The sequence below is a fragment of the Tachypleus tridentatus genome, chromosome 7 (assembly GCF_004210375.1).
Source record: "Tachypleus tridentatus isolate NWPU-2018 chromosome 7, ASM421037v1, whole genome shotgun sequence".
Taxonomy (NCBI): domain Eukaryota; kingdom Metazoa; phylum Arthropoda; class Merostomata; order Xiphosura; family Limulidae; genus Tachypleus; species Tachypleus tridentatus.
The window spans coordinates 69,737,750-69,754,338 of NC_134831.1; the positions used below are offsets into that span (position 1 = coordinate 69,737,750).

At 30.2% G+C, this 16,589-nt stretch overlaps 1 protein-coding gene across 1 annotated transcript in view; it reads right to left on the reverse strand.

The window, feature by feature from the left end:
- LOC143255916 (neurobeachin-like protein 1) overlaps positions 1–16,589 on the reverse strand; it is a 111,556-nt gene that overhangs the window by 67,600 nt on the left and 27,367 nt on the right. The window contains exons 10-19 of the mRNA XM_076512338.1: positions 16,428–16,564; positions 12,797–12,959; positions 11,733–11,835; positions 8,730–8,877; positions 8,153–8,311; positions 7,289–7,448; positions 6,738–6,826; positions 6,372–6,591; positions 3,133–3,301; positions 1,996–2,269 (exon numbers count right to left, since the gene is read on the reverse strand). Of these exons, the coding sequence (XP_076368453.1) occupies positions 1,996–2,269; positions 3,133–3,301; positions 6,372–6,591; positions 6,738–6,826; positions 7,289–7,448; positions 8,153–8,311; positions 8,730–8,877; positions 11,733–11,835; positions 12,797–12,959; positions 16,428–16,564 (1,622 nt within the window). The remainder of the gene's footprint in view (positions 1–1,995; positions 2,270–3,132; positions 3,302–6,371; positions 6,592–6,737; positions 6,827–7,288; positions 7,449–8,152; positions 8,312–8,729; positions 8,878–11,732; positions 11,836–12,796; positions 12,960–16,427; positions 16,565–16,589) is intronic.

Genomic DNA, 16,589 nt, shown 5'->3' on the forward strand with positions numbered 1-16,589 from the left:
AGGTAACAACAACAGAGAATAAAGCTGTCTCACATAATATTTGGAAAAGTAAATAACAGACACCTAATCATGTAATAATAGATGCCTTACCAACATAATTTTGGTGACACTTAAAAAAACAGAAACCTCTACCACATAATCACAGTATACAACAGAACAAAACAACTTATAATCCTTGTCAAAGTGAGAGTGAAAATGAAAACATGTCATACCCTAAATCTTATGAGGAATCCAAGAAAGTAAAATTCCAAAAGTGTCACTAAAGAATTAGCTATCCCACAATATAATCTTCATCGAGATGAAAGTAAAAAAAACAAACAAATCTTCTCTTCAAGTGGTAGTGAAATTTATGACCAAAGAGATCAGTTTTTTGATGGCTTCTTTTAAAGAACTTCTGCTATAAATGACACTGGTCAGAATAAAATCCATATTAATGGTGAAGAATAGATCATTGTCTAATATCATACCAATAACACTTACAGTAAAGATCAGATCACTGTTTTTGTCAAGATGATGCTAAAGAGAGCAACTTATTAAAAAAGTTCAAATCTTACACTGAAGATAAAAACAAAGCAGCAGCTCTGGCGATATGATCATAGTTATTTTGACAATGCAAAGTTCATCTCTATACTCAATGACATCAATAAGACCAAAAACATACAAATTAAACACTGACCCCTTACACAAAGTCTTAATCTCCTAGTCTCAATAATTGACCTTGGTTACATGTCTGATGTTTGAGTTGAAATTTGCAATTGAAATACTAAGACAAAAACAACTTGATTGTGATTAGGATGACAGAACAGAGCATACTTCAGCTTCAAGTGATCATGTTTTAAAGTTATATTAAAAGAAACTCTAATTCCAATATTATATATCAAACACCCATTTGAGATAAAACTGTCAGAATAACAACTCTAACCATAGTAAAGACAGATTAGTAAAACTAACAGGTTTTGAACACTGTTTAAATGTTTCTTAAATTTATACAAGCTATACAAACATTATCTAGGTTAGTGTTTCCTAACTCTGAAATGAAAAACTAGAAGGAAGACAGCCAGTCTTGACAATCACTCTTAATAACACACAAAACAGTACCAAGAGTGAAGTATGATTCTGTGACAATGGAATATGAACTGTGTGTCTAGCATGTTAAACAATGGACTACATCTGGTCCTTTACGACAATGTATATTACCAGTCAATCAGTATATGAAAGTAGTTGAATTACTAATTTTGTTAACTTTTATTTTGATCCACATAGTTAGCTTCTTTGCTCACAAGTTACTGCTAATGACAGGAAGTCATTTGTTGAGTTCTGAATTACCAGTTAACTTTAACAAAATATTCTTTCAATTTATTTGTATGGTGCAGTTTGTAAGGAAACAAACGTACACACTCTGTAAATTATTACATTAGAAAATTAACGTACACACTCTGTAGATTATTACATTAGAAAATTAACGTACACACTCTGTAGATTATTACATTAGAAAATTAACGTACACACTCTGTAAATTATTACATTAGAAAATTAACGTACACACTCTGTAAATTATTACATTAGAAAATTAACGTACACACTCTGTAAATTATTACATTAGAAAATTTTAACGTAAATTATTACATTAGAAAATTAACACACTCTGTAGATTATTACATTAGAAAATTAACGCATTACTCTGTAAATTATTACATTAGAAAATTAACGCACACTCTGTAAACACTCTGTAGATTATTACATTAGAAAATTAACGTACACACTCTGTAAATTATTACATTAGAAAGTTTAACGTACACACTCTGTAGATTATTACATTAGAAAATTAACGTACACACTCTGTAGATTATTACATTAGAAAATTAACGTACACACTCTGTAAATTATTACATTAGAAAATTAACTTACACACTCTGTAAATTATTACATTAGAAAGTTTAACGTACACACTCTGTAAATTATTACATTAGAAAGTTTAACTTTGATCTCACTCACAATCCAAGCTTCTTTTCCTGAACCTTGAACTCCTCTCCACATCACCAGGAATACAGTTTCACACACAGCAGTACATAAAACATCACACACATTAGTCGGAATGTCAGATTCCACTTGTTCATCATCCACAACAGTATTCTGTTCCATGATGCTGGCTTCATCATGAATATCTACACTTGTGGAGCTGGATTCTTGTATATCATCATTCAGGCTTTCATCTGCTACTAGTGTTGACACATCATCACTACTTGAAATCTGACTGTTGGACCTAGGTCTGTGTAAAAATTTCCATTAATTACTACATGTAAAACTACTAGTTTATCAAATGTACATCAGGCTAGTAAAATTGGATCTATAGGTAATACAAGAAAGTAACAAAACATTGATAACAATGCAGTAAATCCAAGTCTGTGACTAATAAATTTGTTAAAATATGAGAATATGGCTGATCTAAACAAAATCTAATTCAACAAATCAAGAGAATTGAAAGTATGGTTTGTTAATAAAACTTTCATTACTTTTTATTTTCAAGGTACTAAATCTGAGACTGTACCTAATGTATTTATAACATCTAAATGAAACTGAGGATACATTATCAAAACTCTTATTACAGAGTAAAAACCTATTTCCTCATTAATTGGTAACTGTAGTATCAAGATGTATCATCTTTGTAGATCAATAAGGTTATTGTTAAAGGGCCATGGTTCAAATTGACTTACGATTATAAGATAAGTTTAACATCACTTATTAAATATCTGAAATACTATTGCAAGAGAACATTGAGCAATTTTGAACCTGACCCACACTTTATGTGACATGTTGGTTAAGTACTCATCACAGACCACTTGGTTCTAGCAGTAACCATCTCAAGAACTGTTAGACAGGAGGAAGACAACTACCCAGCAATAACAGCAACATATATGATTACTCCTAACTGAATAGCAAGATAGACTGTCACACTTATAATTCTCACACACAACTAAAGATTTGGAGTATTCAGTAGCATATTATGAACCTTGAACCTTACTATATGCAGAGCAACATACTAATCACTAAGCTGTGCCCAGTCCAGTAGGAAAAGAGAGCAATTAAAATTACATAAGAAATAGAAACCAATAAGGATTTCTTGAACTGTACCTATCCAAAAGATATGGTATTTCAAAATCAAAGATATGGTCTTTTAACTGAAGAAGAAACTGAGGGGTTTTAGGAAGTGATGATAAAGACTCTTCTAAGGATCGAAGAGAGCTGGATGAATGCTGAGAAAGTCTCCTTAAACTTAATCTTCTTTTCACACTTGGAGATTCTGTGTGGAAAAAAATAATATATATATTAAAGCAAGAACTAATGAAGAATCTTCTAAGTGCTGAAAATTAAAATTTGAGAAAATTCAGAAATAACTCATTAAATGACAGATAATGATCATTCTATTAGAATCCAAATATAAGAGTTTGCAAACAAACACTAGCTCAAATACTTGAATTCAGAAAATGAATCTAATGTAACTAAAGTAACTGTAAAGCAGGCAAAAAATAATGTCCCACAGTAGAAAACTGTTATCTAACATTTTCAAAAATGTACTTTTCAACAGTAGAATGAGTACAGAAATATATTTAAGACTGATAGTAATGATACAAGATAAAAACTAGTCCTTACAGGTTATTCCTTTACCACTGATGTGTTCTATGTGATGGCCCTGTTTATAAATTACTGCTTTACAGTGAATTTTCTAATGCAAAATGCTGCTTTTGAGTAATTCAAAGAGGTTAATTTTATCCATCACCTCTTTAATTTCTTTGTAAAATTTGTCTACTGTGCATAGGCAACACTTTTTTGGGGACTTGTTTGAGCAACCAAAAGACACAGAAATTCAGGTGAAGTGTCTATTGATAGTATACCATGAATACATATACATATCTTGCATAGGAACTATACATATTGGATTGGGAATGTGACTGGATGTTTTATTTTAATGAAGTCATATCTTATTAAATCCTCTTAAAGTAATGGCACCAGCATATTAGCAAGACAATATTCAGAAGTTGCCATGACAATTTTCTTGATTCTCTAAATGTTTAACAATGGACACGATGATAACAAATTGTTCAAACTTTATTACAGATATTTAAATAGAAATATGACTCATTTAGTGTGATGATGCACTTTCATTTGTTATAAACCAGATGATGTAGCTCATACAACTTCCCTGAGTTAGTTCCTGTTAAGAGAATTATGAACACAATCCTCTGTTGCTATTACACACCTAAATCCTATCATTTCTGCACTTTCAAAGAACATTCCTACTTTTGCTACAATGGGCTCTTTACTTCTTCACTACCTCCAGCATGCAACTGGTAACTAGTCATGGAGTAGCCCTTTTTGTCTCTATTGGAATTGTGTTTTTCCTAGCTTTCCCAATGCAGTTTAACACTTTAGATACCCCTTTATTGAAAATGCTAAAATTGCATATTGCATGCTTTTAAAAAAAAAAAAAAAAACTTCACATAAGAAAGAACTGTAATCATTTTATAAGAGGATAATTTTAAATTATCATCTGCACTTTCAAATCACTAAACTTCAAATGAAAGAATTATGAAACATACAATTTTCCTTGTTTTCTTCAATTCTGGAACTAGCTCACTTGCTAATAAGTAAGACTTTACACATTAGGTAGTCTTATTTTAAGGCCATTCACATGATCATGATTATAAGTTTTATCTTACAATAAATGCTGAAGAGGTATTGTTTAGTTATCTTCAAGTCTTACACACTACATCCACGTTCTAGTTGAAACTAGTGAAAATATATGTACAAGTAATCATACTACACAAACTCATGCTATTTGTTAAAACATTTCAAAGGTTTTATGGCATGATAAAACTTATCTGGATACAATTACTGCATAAAATTATAATAGCAGCTAAGAGAAGAATGAGAAAGTAGTAGAGATTTAATTAATTTAAATTTAGAACATAATATATAAATTATTCACTCAAATTGAAGACTGAGATGTTTTCCATTAAATTTTCTGTTAGTTTTGTGGATGTTATGCAAAGTTATATTAAGGTTTTCTGCATAAGTCATTCCCAATCCTAAAGTGGAGACATGGAGGAAGGCATCTTCCTGACTCTTGACAGGCCAAATGGTGAGATTTGATCATCACTCTTACAATGCATCAAGTAAAAAGAAGTGGAACTTTCTTTTGGCCATGTTATTATAAATAAAATACAAATACATAACTAAAACTTTAGGAAACAAATTAAAGCCTTGCTCATTAAACTGAATAGATATTTGATACTCTTAAATAAATGTACAGAACAAACAAGTTTTATACTACAATATGAACTTGTATTTTTATGAATGAGAGCATTATAAATTACAATTTGCCCAAACTAACAATTATCATGGTGATTTATGTGCTTTAGATAGTCACCTCACTTTTGACATTATCTCACTATTTCATAAGTAAAACTGTGAAAGTAACTTATGAAAACCATGAGGAACATTTCTAATTTTACTGAGTATTGAAGATGAGAAGAAACCTGAATGGTATTGATGAATATTAAAATTCTGAAACATAAATTATTCATGACCTAGTTAAAAAAAATCAAAGCATAAGTCTTTTCTTTATAATGTTTGTGAATTAACAAAACTAGAGCTAATATAAATGTAAAAAACTGAAAAAAACCTGATTTTTTTGTAGTGTCAATATATATGGGTGCATTATTGGTGAATTCAAGTATACTACAAATTGTTATAGGCACTGTTCACCAAATACTATGTGTACATGAAATATATATTGTCTTTGTGGTAGATTAGTGGTATTTTACACAATGTTACTTACACATTCAATGGTTCACAATACTGTCCACACTTGCTCCTCAGTAGTTGAACAGTTTCATATATTTCTAGCTTCTCACCCATCTACTCTTCTATGTCACTTAATTTAATCTAGTATGTAAAGTGTTTGCTCAACAGTAGTTGAACAGTTTCATATCACTCCATTTCATATTTACCTACTCTTCTATGCCAATTCAATCTATTATATAAAGTATTTCTTGATCAGTAGTATACCAGTTTTATATTACCCCATTCCATACCAGTCTACTATTTCGTACCACTTAATTCAATATACTATGTAAAGTGCTTGCAAATCAACAGTATACCAGTTTCATGCCACCCTATTTCATATCCACCTACTCTTCCATGTGTCTTAATTCAATCTATAATGTAAAGTGCTTTTTTGTCAGCAGTAAATAATAAAGTCAGACCTATAATATCAACATGTACTGGAATTTAAAAGTGGTTTTAACCACTTTCAATGGCAACATTAAAATATGATAATTAAAATTTTTCTAAGTCAAATTTTCAAGTACCTGTCCTTGTAGTTTTTTCTGTTTCAGAAATACCAATATCTTGCTGTGACTCCTTCTGCTCAACATCACTTGAAAAGTCTATCAAATCACATGAGGACAAGGGATCAGTCACACCTGTAATTGGTTGTTTTATTAATAATCCTAATAGACATTCCTGCCAACCAATCTGGTTGGCCACTGTATTCAAACAGGAACTCTTCTCTTGGATTGTACATAGGAACTGAAATTAGAAAATTAAAAAGTCACCACAGCAATCATGGTATAAGAAGTAAACAATTAGAAATTAACTTTAACTAATAAATATACACACATAAAAACCTATTGGAAAATTATTACATTTGTTGCATCAAGAGTGAAATAACTTACCTTTTTAACTGCATTAAATTTAACAACCACTTCCATGTTACGAATAAAGCTGAGAAAGAACAGAGCTCCTTGAAAGCTTTCAGCAGTTTCTAAGAAATTTAAAAAAATCAACAAATAAGAAAAATTCATGGTTAAAATAATACATTTTTCAAATGTTCTTAAAAAGAGTTATCTAGTAAACACTTTTGTGTATCAATACAAGCCTTGTTTTCATAATATTTTTTATATATTACCAAAGGAGGTGAAATTTATAGGTTGAAAGAAGAGGCTGGAAATAAAAATGTTAACACCACAAAATCCATTACACAAAGTGAGAGCAAAACAGACACAATAGTAAGAAACTCATTCCACAAGTAAAACTAAAAATACAAAAAAATAGAAGAACAGAATTGTTCTTACAAGCAATATTAAAAATAAATATTATAGATGATATTTATTTTATGGTTAAATTAAAATAACACAGGAGACTTATGTTGCAATGTTAAAAATGAAAAATATGATAGCAAAAAGTGCAAAACCTCTAAGACATATTTGAAGTTGAACTGTTTTACCTGTCATTAGAATTTGGTCCAAAAGATAAGACACCATTTCAGGAGAAAACTGCTGAGGTGTTAACAAAGTTGTCAGAGAAGAAATTCCAATATCATGAAGACGGAGACGCGACTTGGACTTTTCATATACTTTATCTGATTTCAACAATGAGGAAATTAACTGAAAAAATAATGGCATATTAATAATAGGTATATAATGTGCACATTTATCTTCAAAGACAAACATAAGTCTAAAAACTTATGAATACACCAAATAGTAAGTAATATTTTGACTAAATATTCAGTCAAATCTGTTAAATATAACAAGAGTAAGTGGTGCTGTACCCTCACCAATAAGTTCTGAAACTGGAAAAAAATTTCAGAAAATCAATGAGGCAATTCAGAGCCTAATCAGTTCCAGACATTCATAATATATACCCACCCACCAAATTTGAAGAACAAAAAGGGGGGATATTTTTTGACATATCATGTATACAAGATGATTAAATTTTAAAACTGAGAAATTAACAAAATAATTAGCATGTGACTAGAACATAATCAGTTCCAGATATTCTCAATGCATATCTTTAATCTTAACTTGTAAAACCTGACAAAAAAAAAAGTTTGCTGTAAAATTTTGAACTGACATAAAGCAGACATGTTATGCAAGTTTTTATGTTAAACAAACAACTTGAAATTTACATACAGAAACTGACAAAACAAATCCGATTCAAAAAAATCAATGAATATTGGCTCAACATTCTGTTTGAGAAAATTACTTGAGTATGATAAATAAAACAGATATTAAGTACAATTTCCTGTAATTAAGATTAAAATTGAAAAGAAACATAAAGTAGCAAGAAGCAATGTCTTAAAATGCCTTACTTTTAAAACCTTGGTTTTTAACACTGATGAGAAATCTTGATTTAAAAGAATTCCATATAGTAATTCTCCACAGCTGGGTTCATACAACAACAAAAACAACTGGTCCTTAGCATGAGGACTTTCAACTAAAGTTTGTAATGTTTCCAAAACTTCAACAACCTTTAATAAAAGATACACATACAGAATTTTAGTTTAACATGTGTTATATGTTGTACCAAATCATAGAGGTTAACAGTTGCTCTTTTAACTGAATACATCCACATATCCTACTCTAAGAACACAGACTAACATGCTCTTGAAAAACACAGTAACATAAATATATCAACTCTAAATGTTTTATTGTTGATACTGATATTTAATCTTCTATCTATCAAAACAAGTGTTGTACATTTTAAAATCGACAACTTTTACGAAATACACAAAAATGTACCTTCTAAATAGCATTATTATTATACATTTTACACCAAATACGACTCCTGTCTTTAGAGCAATTTGTGGTAGAGTACTTGTCAAAAATAGTTGTACAAATTTAGGTAAACTGGTAAGATTAATTTTTTTAATTCAAATGGAAACTTACCATCTCTTCTTCTTTAACAGTAATGAGAAATCCAAAAAGGGCAGAAACTTCCTGAAAGTTAATGCTCCGAGACAAATAGAACTTCACAAGTCCAAGCAGTGACATACGAATAGTTTTTACATCTTCTGTTGTTAAAAGTGTGCAGTTACTGAAAATGGCAGAAAATTATTCACTTATGTTTTTCCTTTTACTAACATCTAATTGCTAAACCTGACAGAAATTCTTCATTTTTTTTTCACTAAAATGGAAATAAAATACACTGCTGGACAAAATCTTAAGGCCAATGAACATAAAGTAAAAATATGCATTTTGCATTGTTAGAATCAACCACTTATCTGAGTAGAGCTTTGAAAGATGAAAATAAGAAAAGGGAAAATAAAAATAAAAAACTTCTTTAGCATTTAACAGGGAAAATGTGAACACTATGAAATTAGCCTAAATACTAGCTGGCCAAAAGTTTAAGACCATACTGAAACAAAGCCTTAATCGGTAAACACGTCATTTGTGTTCAAGCATTAGCGTTGCCAACATCTTCCACTGACATCTCCTGTGTTACATTGGGTAAAAACACGTCAAAGGCTATAAAGTTGACAGAGTTTGAACATGGCTGAATTGTCGAGCTGCAAAAGCAAGGTCTCTCTCAACGTTCCATCACTGGGCACAGTAAAACTGCTGTTGCAAATTTCTTAAAAGACCCTCAGAGATACGGAAAGAGAATTTCAAGTGGTTGGCCCAAGAAAATTTTACTGACATTGAGCAGGAGGATTCAACAGGTTGTCCAGCAAGACACTAACTGATCGTCAAACCAGATTAGGGCCCTTATGGATGCAGAATGCAGCTCAAGAACGATAAGACAACATCTAAGAAAGAAAGGCTTTAAAAACCACAAACGTCTTCAAAGGCCATGCCTCCTTCCACACCATGAAACAGCTCAGTTAAACTTTGCTGAGAAGCACCAAATATGGCACGTAGAAAAGTAGATGAAGGTTTTGTTCTCTGATGAGAAAAAATTTAACCTGGATGGTCCAGATGGCTTCCAATGTTACTGGCACGATAAGGATATCCCACAGGAGACATTTTCTACATGACACAGTGAAGAAGTTTCCATCATGATCTGGGATGCTTTCTCGTTCCATGTAACAATGGAGCTTCAGGTTATATAGGTGCGTCAAACAGCAGCTGGCTACATGGCGAATAATGTGATTCTTTTGGACCATCCAGTGTGTTCGCCTGAGCTGAAACCTATTAAAATGTTTGGGGGTTGATGGCAAGGGAAGTCTATAGAAATGGACGTCAATTTCTAACAGTGCATGGTCTTTGTAAAGCCATCTTCACCACTTGGAATAACATTCCAGCCAGTCTTCTGCAAATGCTTGTAACGAACATGCCAAAGCAAATGTTTGAAGTTATTCTCAATGACGGCCGTGCAACTCACTACTGAGACCTCTTTTGGGCATTTCCTACCCTGTTTAGGACTTCTTTTTGGTATGTTCTTAAACTTTTGAACAGCTAGTATTTAGGCTAATTTCATAGTGTTCACATTTTGCCTATTAATGCTAAAAAAGTTTTATTTTTATTTTCCCTTTTCTTATTTTCATCTTTCGAAGCTCTACTCAAATAAGTGGTTGAGTCTAACAATGCAAAATGCATATTTTTTCTTTATATTCATTGGCCTCAAGATTTTCACCAGCAGTGTATATACTCCAAGCAGGATTTCTCTAACCTTTTCTGTAACAGCTTTAGACATCATTCATGCAAGAACTACAAGAGTTTAAAAAATGTTTTATCTAAATATGTTGCATGCATAATATGGTCTCTAGCAAATGTTAGCTTCAGAGACCATCCTTTTAAGACCAGAATTTTCAAATCTCAGATGAAAAGTGTTTCCTAGAAGTAAAATATTACATTTTATGCAGTATTTGTATTCAGAAAGAATTACATATTAGGTACTGGCTAGAATCTAGCAATAATTTAATTCATATATTTATTATTATTTCTTTACTGGGTTGTTTTAGAAACTTTTGGAATGGTCCCTTTTCAGAGCTGAGATCAAAGAATCCAAGTTCCAAGTTGAAATTTTGGTTTAGGGCAGGGTTGTTTTGTTCAGTTATGACATACAGCTTCCAATGTTTGGTTCTTTGTTTAAAATTACAGCATTTTGCTCAAATATACTGTTGATTTTTTGACTTACAATGGTGGTACGTATGAAATGGTTTTTTTATTACGTTTGGTGAATCTGATTACCAACTTTTTCTGGTAGAATTCTGGATATTTATTGCCTGTTATTTTATACACTGATATCAAAATTGTGCAGTGAAAATTAACAATAAAATTCTTCTTGATATAATAACTGTTAGACTCATGAACATTCAAAGTGACTCCATTAAATGTGCAAAACAAACAAAGGTGGACAATTTTTTATGAAATAAATTTTGTGTCAGTTAGTAATATTTTGCATGCATGTAATATAAACGTTATACATAGATGTTTATGAAATAAATGTGATAAATTGTTTTACATAAAACACAAACAAAACTTTAAAGTTATCTTTATCATAACTATAATTGTATAGTGTCCCAACTTGCAATGCTATCTGACTACTTATATTGTATATAAACCATCATGCTCAGCCCCTGGGAATAGCATATTTTTTGTGGCAGATATGTTGGTCGTATCTAAGGAACATTACTCTATGAAACGTACATCAATAAATAATAAAAATTCCCAAATTGTACTGATTCTTTAATAAAATATAAAACTGGAGAAATAACTAATAACTGATTAAAGAGTTAAATTGACAGCTAGAATGCAAATAAAAATATATTTCACATGATCATTAAAATGGTATAGTTTAAAATATGCAAGCATCTTTCTAGCACTGATAGAAAAATAACAGTAAGAAATTAAAAACTAGGAAGAAATAGAGAGTAATATGATAAACTATAAAAAAATTATTATAGAGTATTCTAACTGACAAAGTGGATGAGCATGTGTTACTCTTACCTGTAGAAAGCTTGAATTGTATCAAGGAAATACTGTGTACCATAGTGTTTACGAAAATACTTCCAGTCATCCTTGATAATCGTTGAGAGATACTGGATATGACCTTGAAGATATTTTTGTGTTAGAGTTTTAAGGCCCCCAAAAGTTTTGAGTCACACAGATCAAAATAAATGTATGTAATAAATTATGTTTAATACACATTTTTAACAAATGTAAAACATAAAGATCAACAGAGAAAATTTAAACAGGCAATCAAGATACGTTAAAATTAAAGAGTTTATTAACCTCATAATTTAAAGTCATATTTTTGTATTTAATGCATGAGTTAAATACAAATTAAACAGCATTTCTAATAATTGTACATACTCAAAATAGAATAGAAAAAAATGTCAAAAACAAAATATAAGCTTTGTTGTTATAATATGCAAAGAAAGAAGCAATAGCCATTTTAACATATCCATAAGAAAGTCTAACTCTTGTCAGTATTTCTGAGAATTTAAGCATACACCATATAGAAAAAAAGACATTTTTGATGGTGTACACATGATAAGATAAACAAAATAAATTAGGATCAATGAATATATTCATCACATATAAAACAAACAAGGTTTTTAACAAACATAGGAAAAATACACACGTGAGGATGAAGAAACATTTTACTAAATCTACCAATATTTTTTGCTACATCTGAATATTGTTCCTAATCATTTCTATGAAATTATAATTCCATGCAGTTTATTTCAGAAAAAAAGACATTACATGTTTGGATTATAAGTAAGTAGCTCTACTTAAAAGATATTATAAAAACTTATAATTTTAAGAGAACCATTTAGTTTATTCATTACATAACTATAACTGACAATCAGAAGTTACAGTATGACTGAAATGAAACACATGTGAAATAGAGATGATGATGTGAATCACACGTGTGAGTCATTTGGAGTAACTATAACTGTTAAGAGTCTTCTGTTTAATATTTGTTGTAAAACTTCTTAATGTAGTTCAATTATGTTTCAAATTTTATTGGTCTTATACCAGGTAATATGTTTATAAAAATAAGTTACCTATTCGTACAGGAAAGGTGCCTTTACTCCAGATTGCAAAATCAAACAAAATGTATCGATAAATACTTTGTAAAAGTTCTGCAGATTTTTCACAGCTAGCAGCACCTTCTACTAGTAACTGGGTTGCCATCAGAAGGTTTACATCCACTAGTGATGAAGGAATCTAAACATTATCAACAACATTACAGTACCTGCTAGGTTCATAAATTAAAGTACATATCACAGTTAAATTTTTTTTCATTATGTACTTGGATAAATATATCATAGCTTTTAGGATAAAGTATAATAAACCATGTTAAAGCAGTAGCTACAACAAAATGTATCACAAAATTAGAAACTAGTAACCCATGTGGTTTTGAGTAGCTCTCTCCTTTTCAGAAGTGAAATTAATAAATCTACTTCTACTTAAAGTGCTCTGTCTATCATGTTTCTTATTTTGTGATTAATAAAATGTTTAATTATACACAATTTTTAGTCTTGTTAACAGTAAAACTATGTAATTTTCATGTTTTATAAAAAAAATACTAAAATTGCTGAGAATATAATCAGCAAAATCAATTAAAAATGTTGAATAAAGAATGTTCAATTAGTATTCACTATTAAGCATCTGGTAATCCCATTTTAAACTTTTGAACATTTTTTATAGACATATGTGTGTCCATAAATTTGAAAAAATAAAAAATAAAATAAAATATAAATGCAAAATGATAAAATTTTCAATCGTGTTCATCCATTCAAACAAAATTTTCTAAATTAAAAACTACTGACAAAAGTTAAATATCAATGTATTACAAAACAGTATTTATTCACCAAATATTCTTAATTATAGACTAGTATTACTTGATAAGTGAAGTAAACCTATCCCAAATTGTATACTTCTGACAACATTTTTAATAACTTTCACTGACATACAGAATTACAGAGAAATAAATAACAAATCGATAAGAGTAAGTCCTAAAGACCTTTCAATAATAATTTCTGTATAAAAACAGCATTTCAGGTAACTGTGAGTTTATCTAAAACAATCATTTATAAATCAATACCAGATTTCTAACAAGACAAATTCTGATATTTGTACTCTTTAATAAAACGAGAATAGAAGTTTAGGCAAACCATCACGTGATATGGACAGACAGCAGGAATGACTCTTTGGACTACGCTATGAGCTTAATTTAGTTGTGGAGAGTAAAAATTATTTCTGAAACTACTATCATGTATATTTTAATTTCCTAAAAAATGCTTGCAATGAAGTTAGAATGGTAGTTTACATTCTATTATTTTTAAGTGAGAACGTGTATGCTCACAAAATGTATTAGATTATCAGTAAACATCACAAGGCTTACATACACAAAAAATCAAATTTGTTTTAATTCTTAAAGTTTGTTGAGCAATATTTTTCTCATTTTTTTATTTTTTACATGTTGCCTATCTGTATTGCAAATACTTCTATGCATAAAAAAAAATCAAATTTCATATGAGAAATACTTATCATGTCCAGATAGTTTAACAACATTGTTTTTGAGAAAAACTTTACATTTTTTGTTATTTTCAGTAACAAATCTCTGATTGGGTTCAGTTGAGTTGACTGATCTTGTAAACATCACATAAAATTAGAAAATGAACATAAGTTATGTCTTTTTCTTTCAAGAATGACTACAGATGATAAAACAAAACCATAAATGTTTAGACTAAATATCTTAAATCTCATAACATTATACATTTATATAGATTTATTATATTGACCTTTCAGCTGTGCCTGTGTAACAATATAGAAGTTACAATGATGTGGTGCAGGTGCACTCATATTACAGCATCCAATAATATAAAAATGGTCTTTCTTGGCTGTGTTTTAGTGGACTAGCATTTGGTTAAGTACAGTCACATTTGAATTATTATAAACTGTATGTGTATATACATTAGTAGTGTTTACAAATAAGTTCTTAACCTTATTTTTCACAGTAAATAAAGAAATAAAGCAAATAATAGTACAGCTTTTGTATTCAATAGCTGCTGTATATTGTAGATTGTTAATCCTTAAGAAATTTCAAATGTGGAAGATATGTAACAAATTAATTTTTTAGGTTTTATATATAAATTTGAATAATAACCATAAAATCATAAATTACTCCATAGAATTCCATAATACTACGTGTCCACACACGCACGAAACAGACCAAAAAGGATGGCGGCCCCTGTCGGTATGTGGCAGTCGCGGGTGATTGAATTTCCCGCTCACCTGTATTCGGTCGTCAACTCTGTTCGAGGTGTCCGGAACTACTGCGGGTAGTCGGCAGTAGCAGGTGATCTAAATTCCGACACGATCCTCTAGGGACGTTCAATCGAAGGACCCGCCGCCAACCGCCCTGGCACTTTTCGCAACGGCTAAGGCTAGCTCCCCATTATAATTTATCAAGTTTAATAACTAAGCTATATTCATATCTAAATAAGAAATATAAAATCTTAAACAAGTTAAAGACTCAATGTACCAGCACAAAGGTTTATCTCAAAAAAGAGAGGGGATACTGTTATTTTTGAAAATCACTGAGAGTACATTCTGAGTTTCTATTTGGTTATTTATATCAGAAATAGAAGTAAGCATATATGGGGCCATTTCCAAATTTACTGTTATTACCGTTATTTTTTAAAGTCACTGAGGGTACATTCTGAGCTTCTGTTTCATTATTCATATCATATATGGAAATAAGTGTACATATGGGCCATTTCAAAAATGGAAAGAGGTGAGATGAGGTCACTGTTTGATTTATTAAATATAGAGATGGTTCAACAAATAAAAAAAGATAGAAAGTTTGTATTTCACATTTTTGCTTGTAAATAAATACTGGGAATTTGAAATCACTAATTTTACAAAACTACAGACTTTGTATTTTAACATCAAAAACATTTAATTTGGACCAATGCTGCATTCAACATGTGACACATAAGAATAAATGTTTAGATGTGCTTGTTTAATATTTACTTTTAAATTAAGAAATTAGATAATGTATAATATGAAAATTTGAATTATAATCTACAGTTTGATACCAAACCTAAGGAAATTATTATTGAATTACTAGTCAACAAACGTGATAACATGACCTTTAACTTAGAACCCATCGTGACAGGGTTAAATGGAATGATAATGGAGTCAGAATATGCTGCAAATAACACTTAATCACGTGGCAGAAAACAAGACACCAAAAGGTAAAGAATTCTGTTTTGAAAACTTGAAATGTCATGCAGTATTTCCAGAGTATCCAAGTTTGATATAATTCAAACAGCTTTACCAAAGTTTTATTTATTTTTTAACATTATTAGTAATTTAATTGATTTTTATGCAATATGGTCGACTTAATAAAAACAACTTCGTACACTTAAGCTATTTTCATCCAAGATGGTACAATTATAAGATATTTTTGAAACCTCATCAAGAAATGTTTTTCTCAAAAATTAACAAAAGGTTCAACTTTGACAGAGCTGTTGTACCATGACAATACCTTCTCATAAACTTAAAGTAATAACTTATCTACGTGCAGTAATTTATTTTCAAATGAAGTATTAAGATGTCAAAATTCAATGCTTATCATTAATGAAGTAGTAATTCATATTAAAATATAATAACCACTTTAATCACCTTCTGCATAAGAGCACCAATGATAGGAATACCACTCTTTTCAAGGAGTTCATCCTGATTCTGAGGATGGCCCTGGATCATGTGTAAAACCAACAGCAAGAAACTGGCAACCTGGTTTTGATGAACTCTCCACTCCACTTAAAAGCAGATTAAAACCAAATA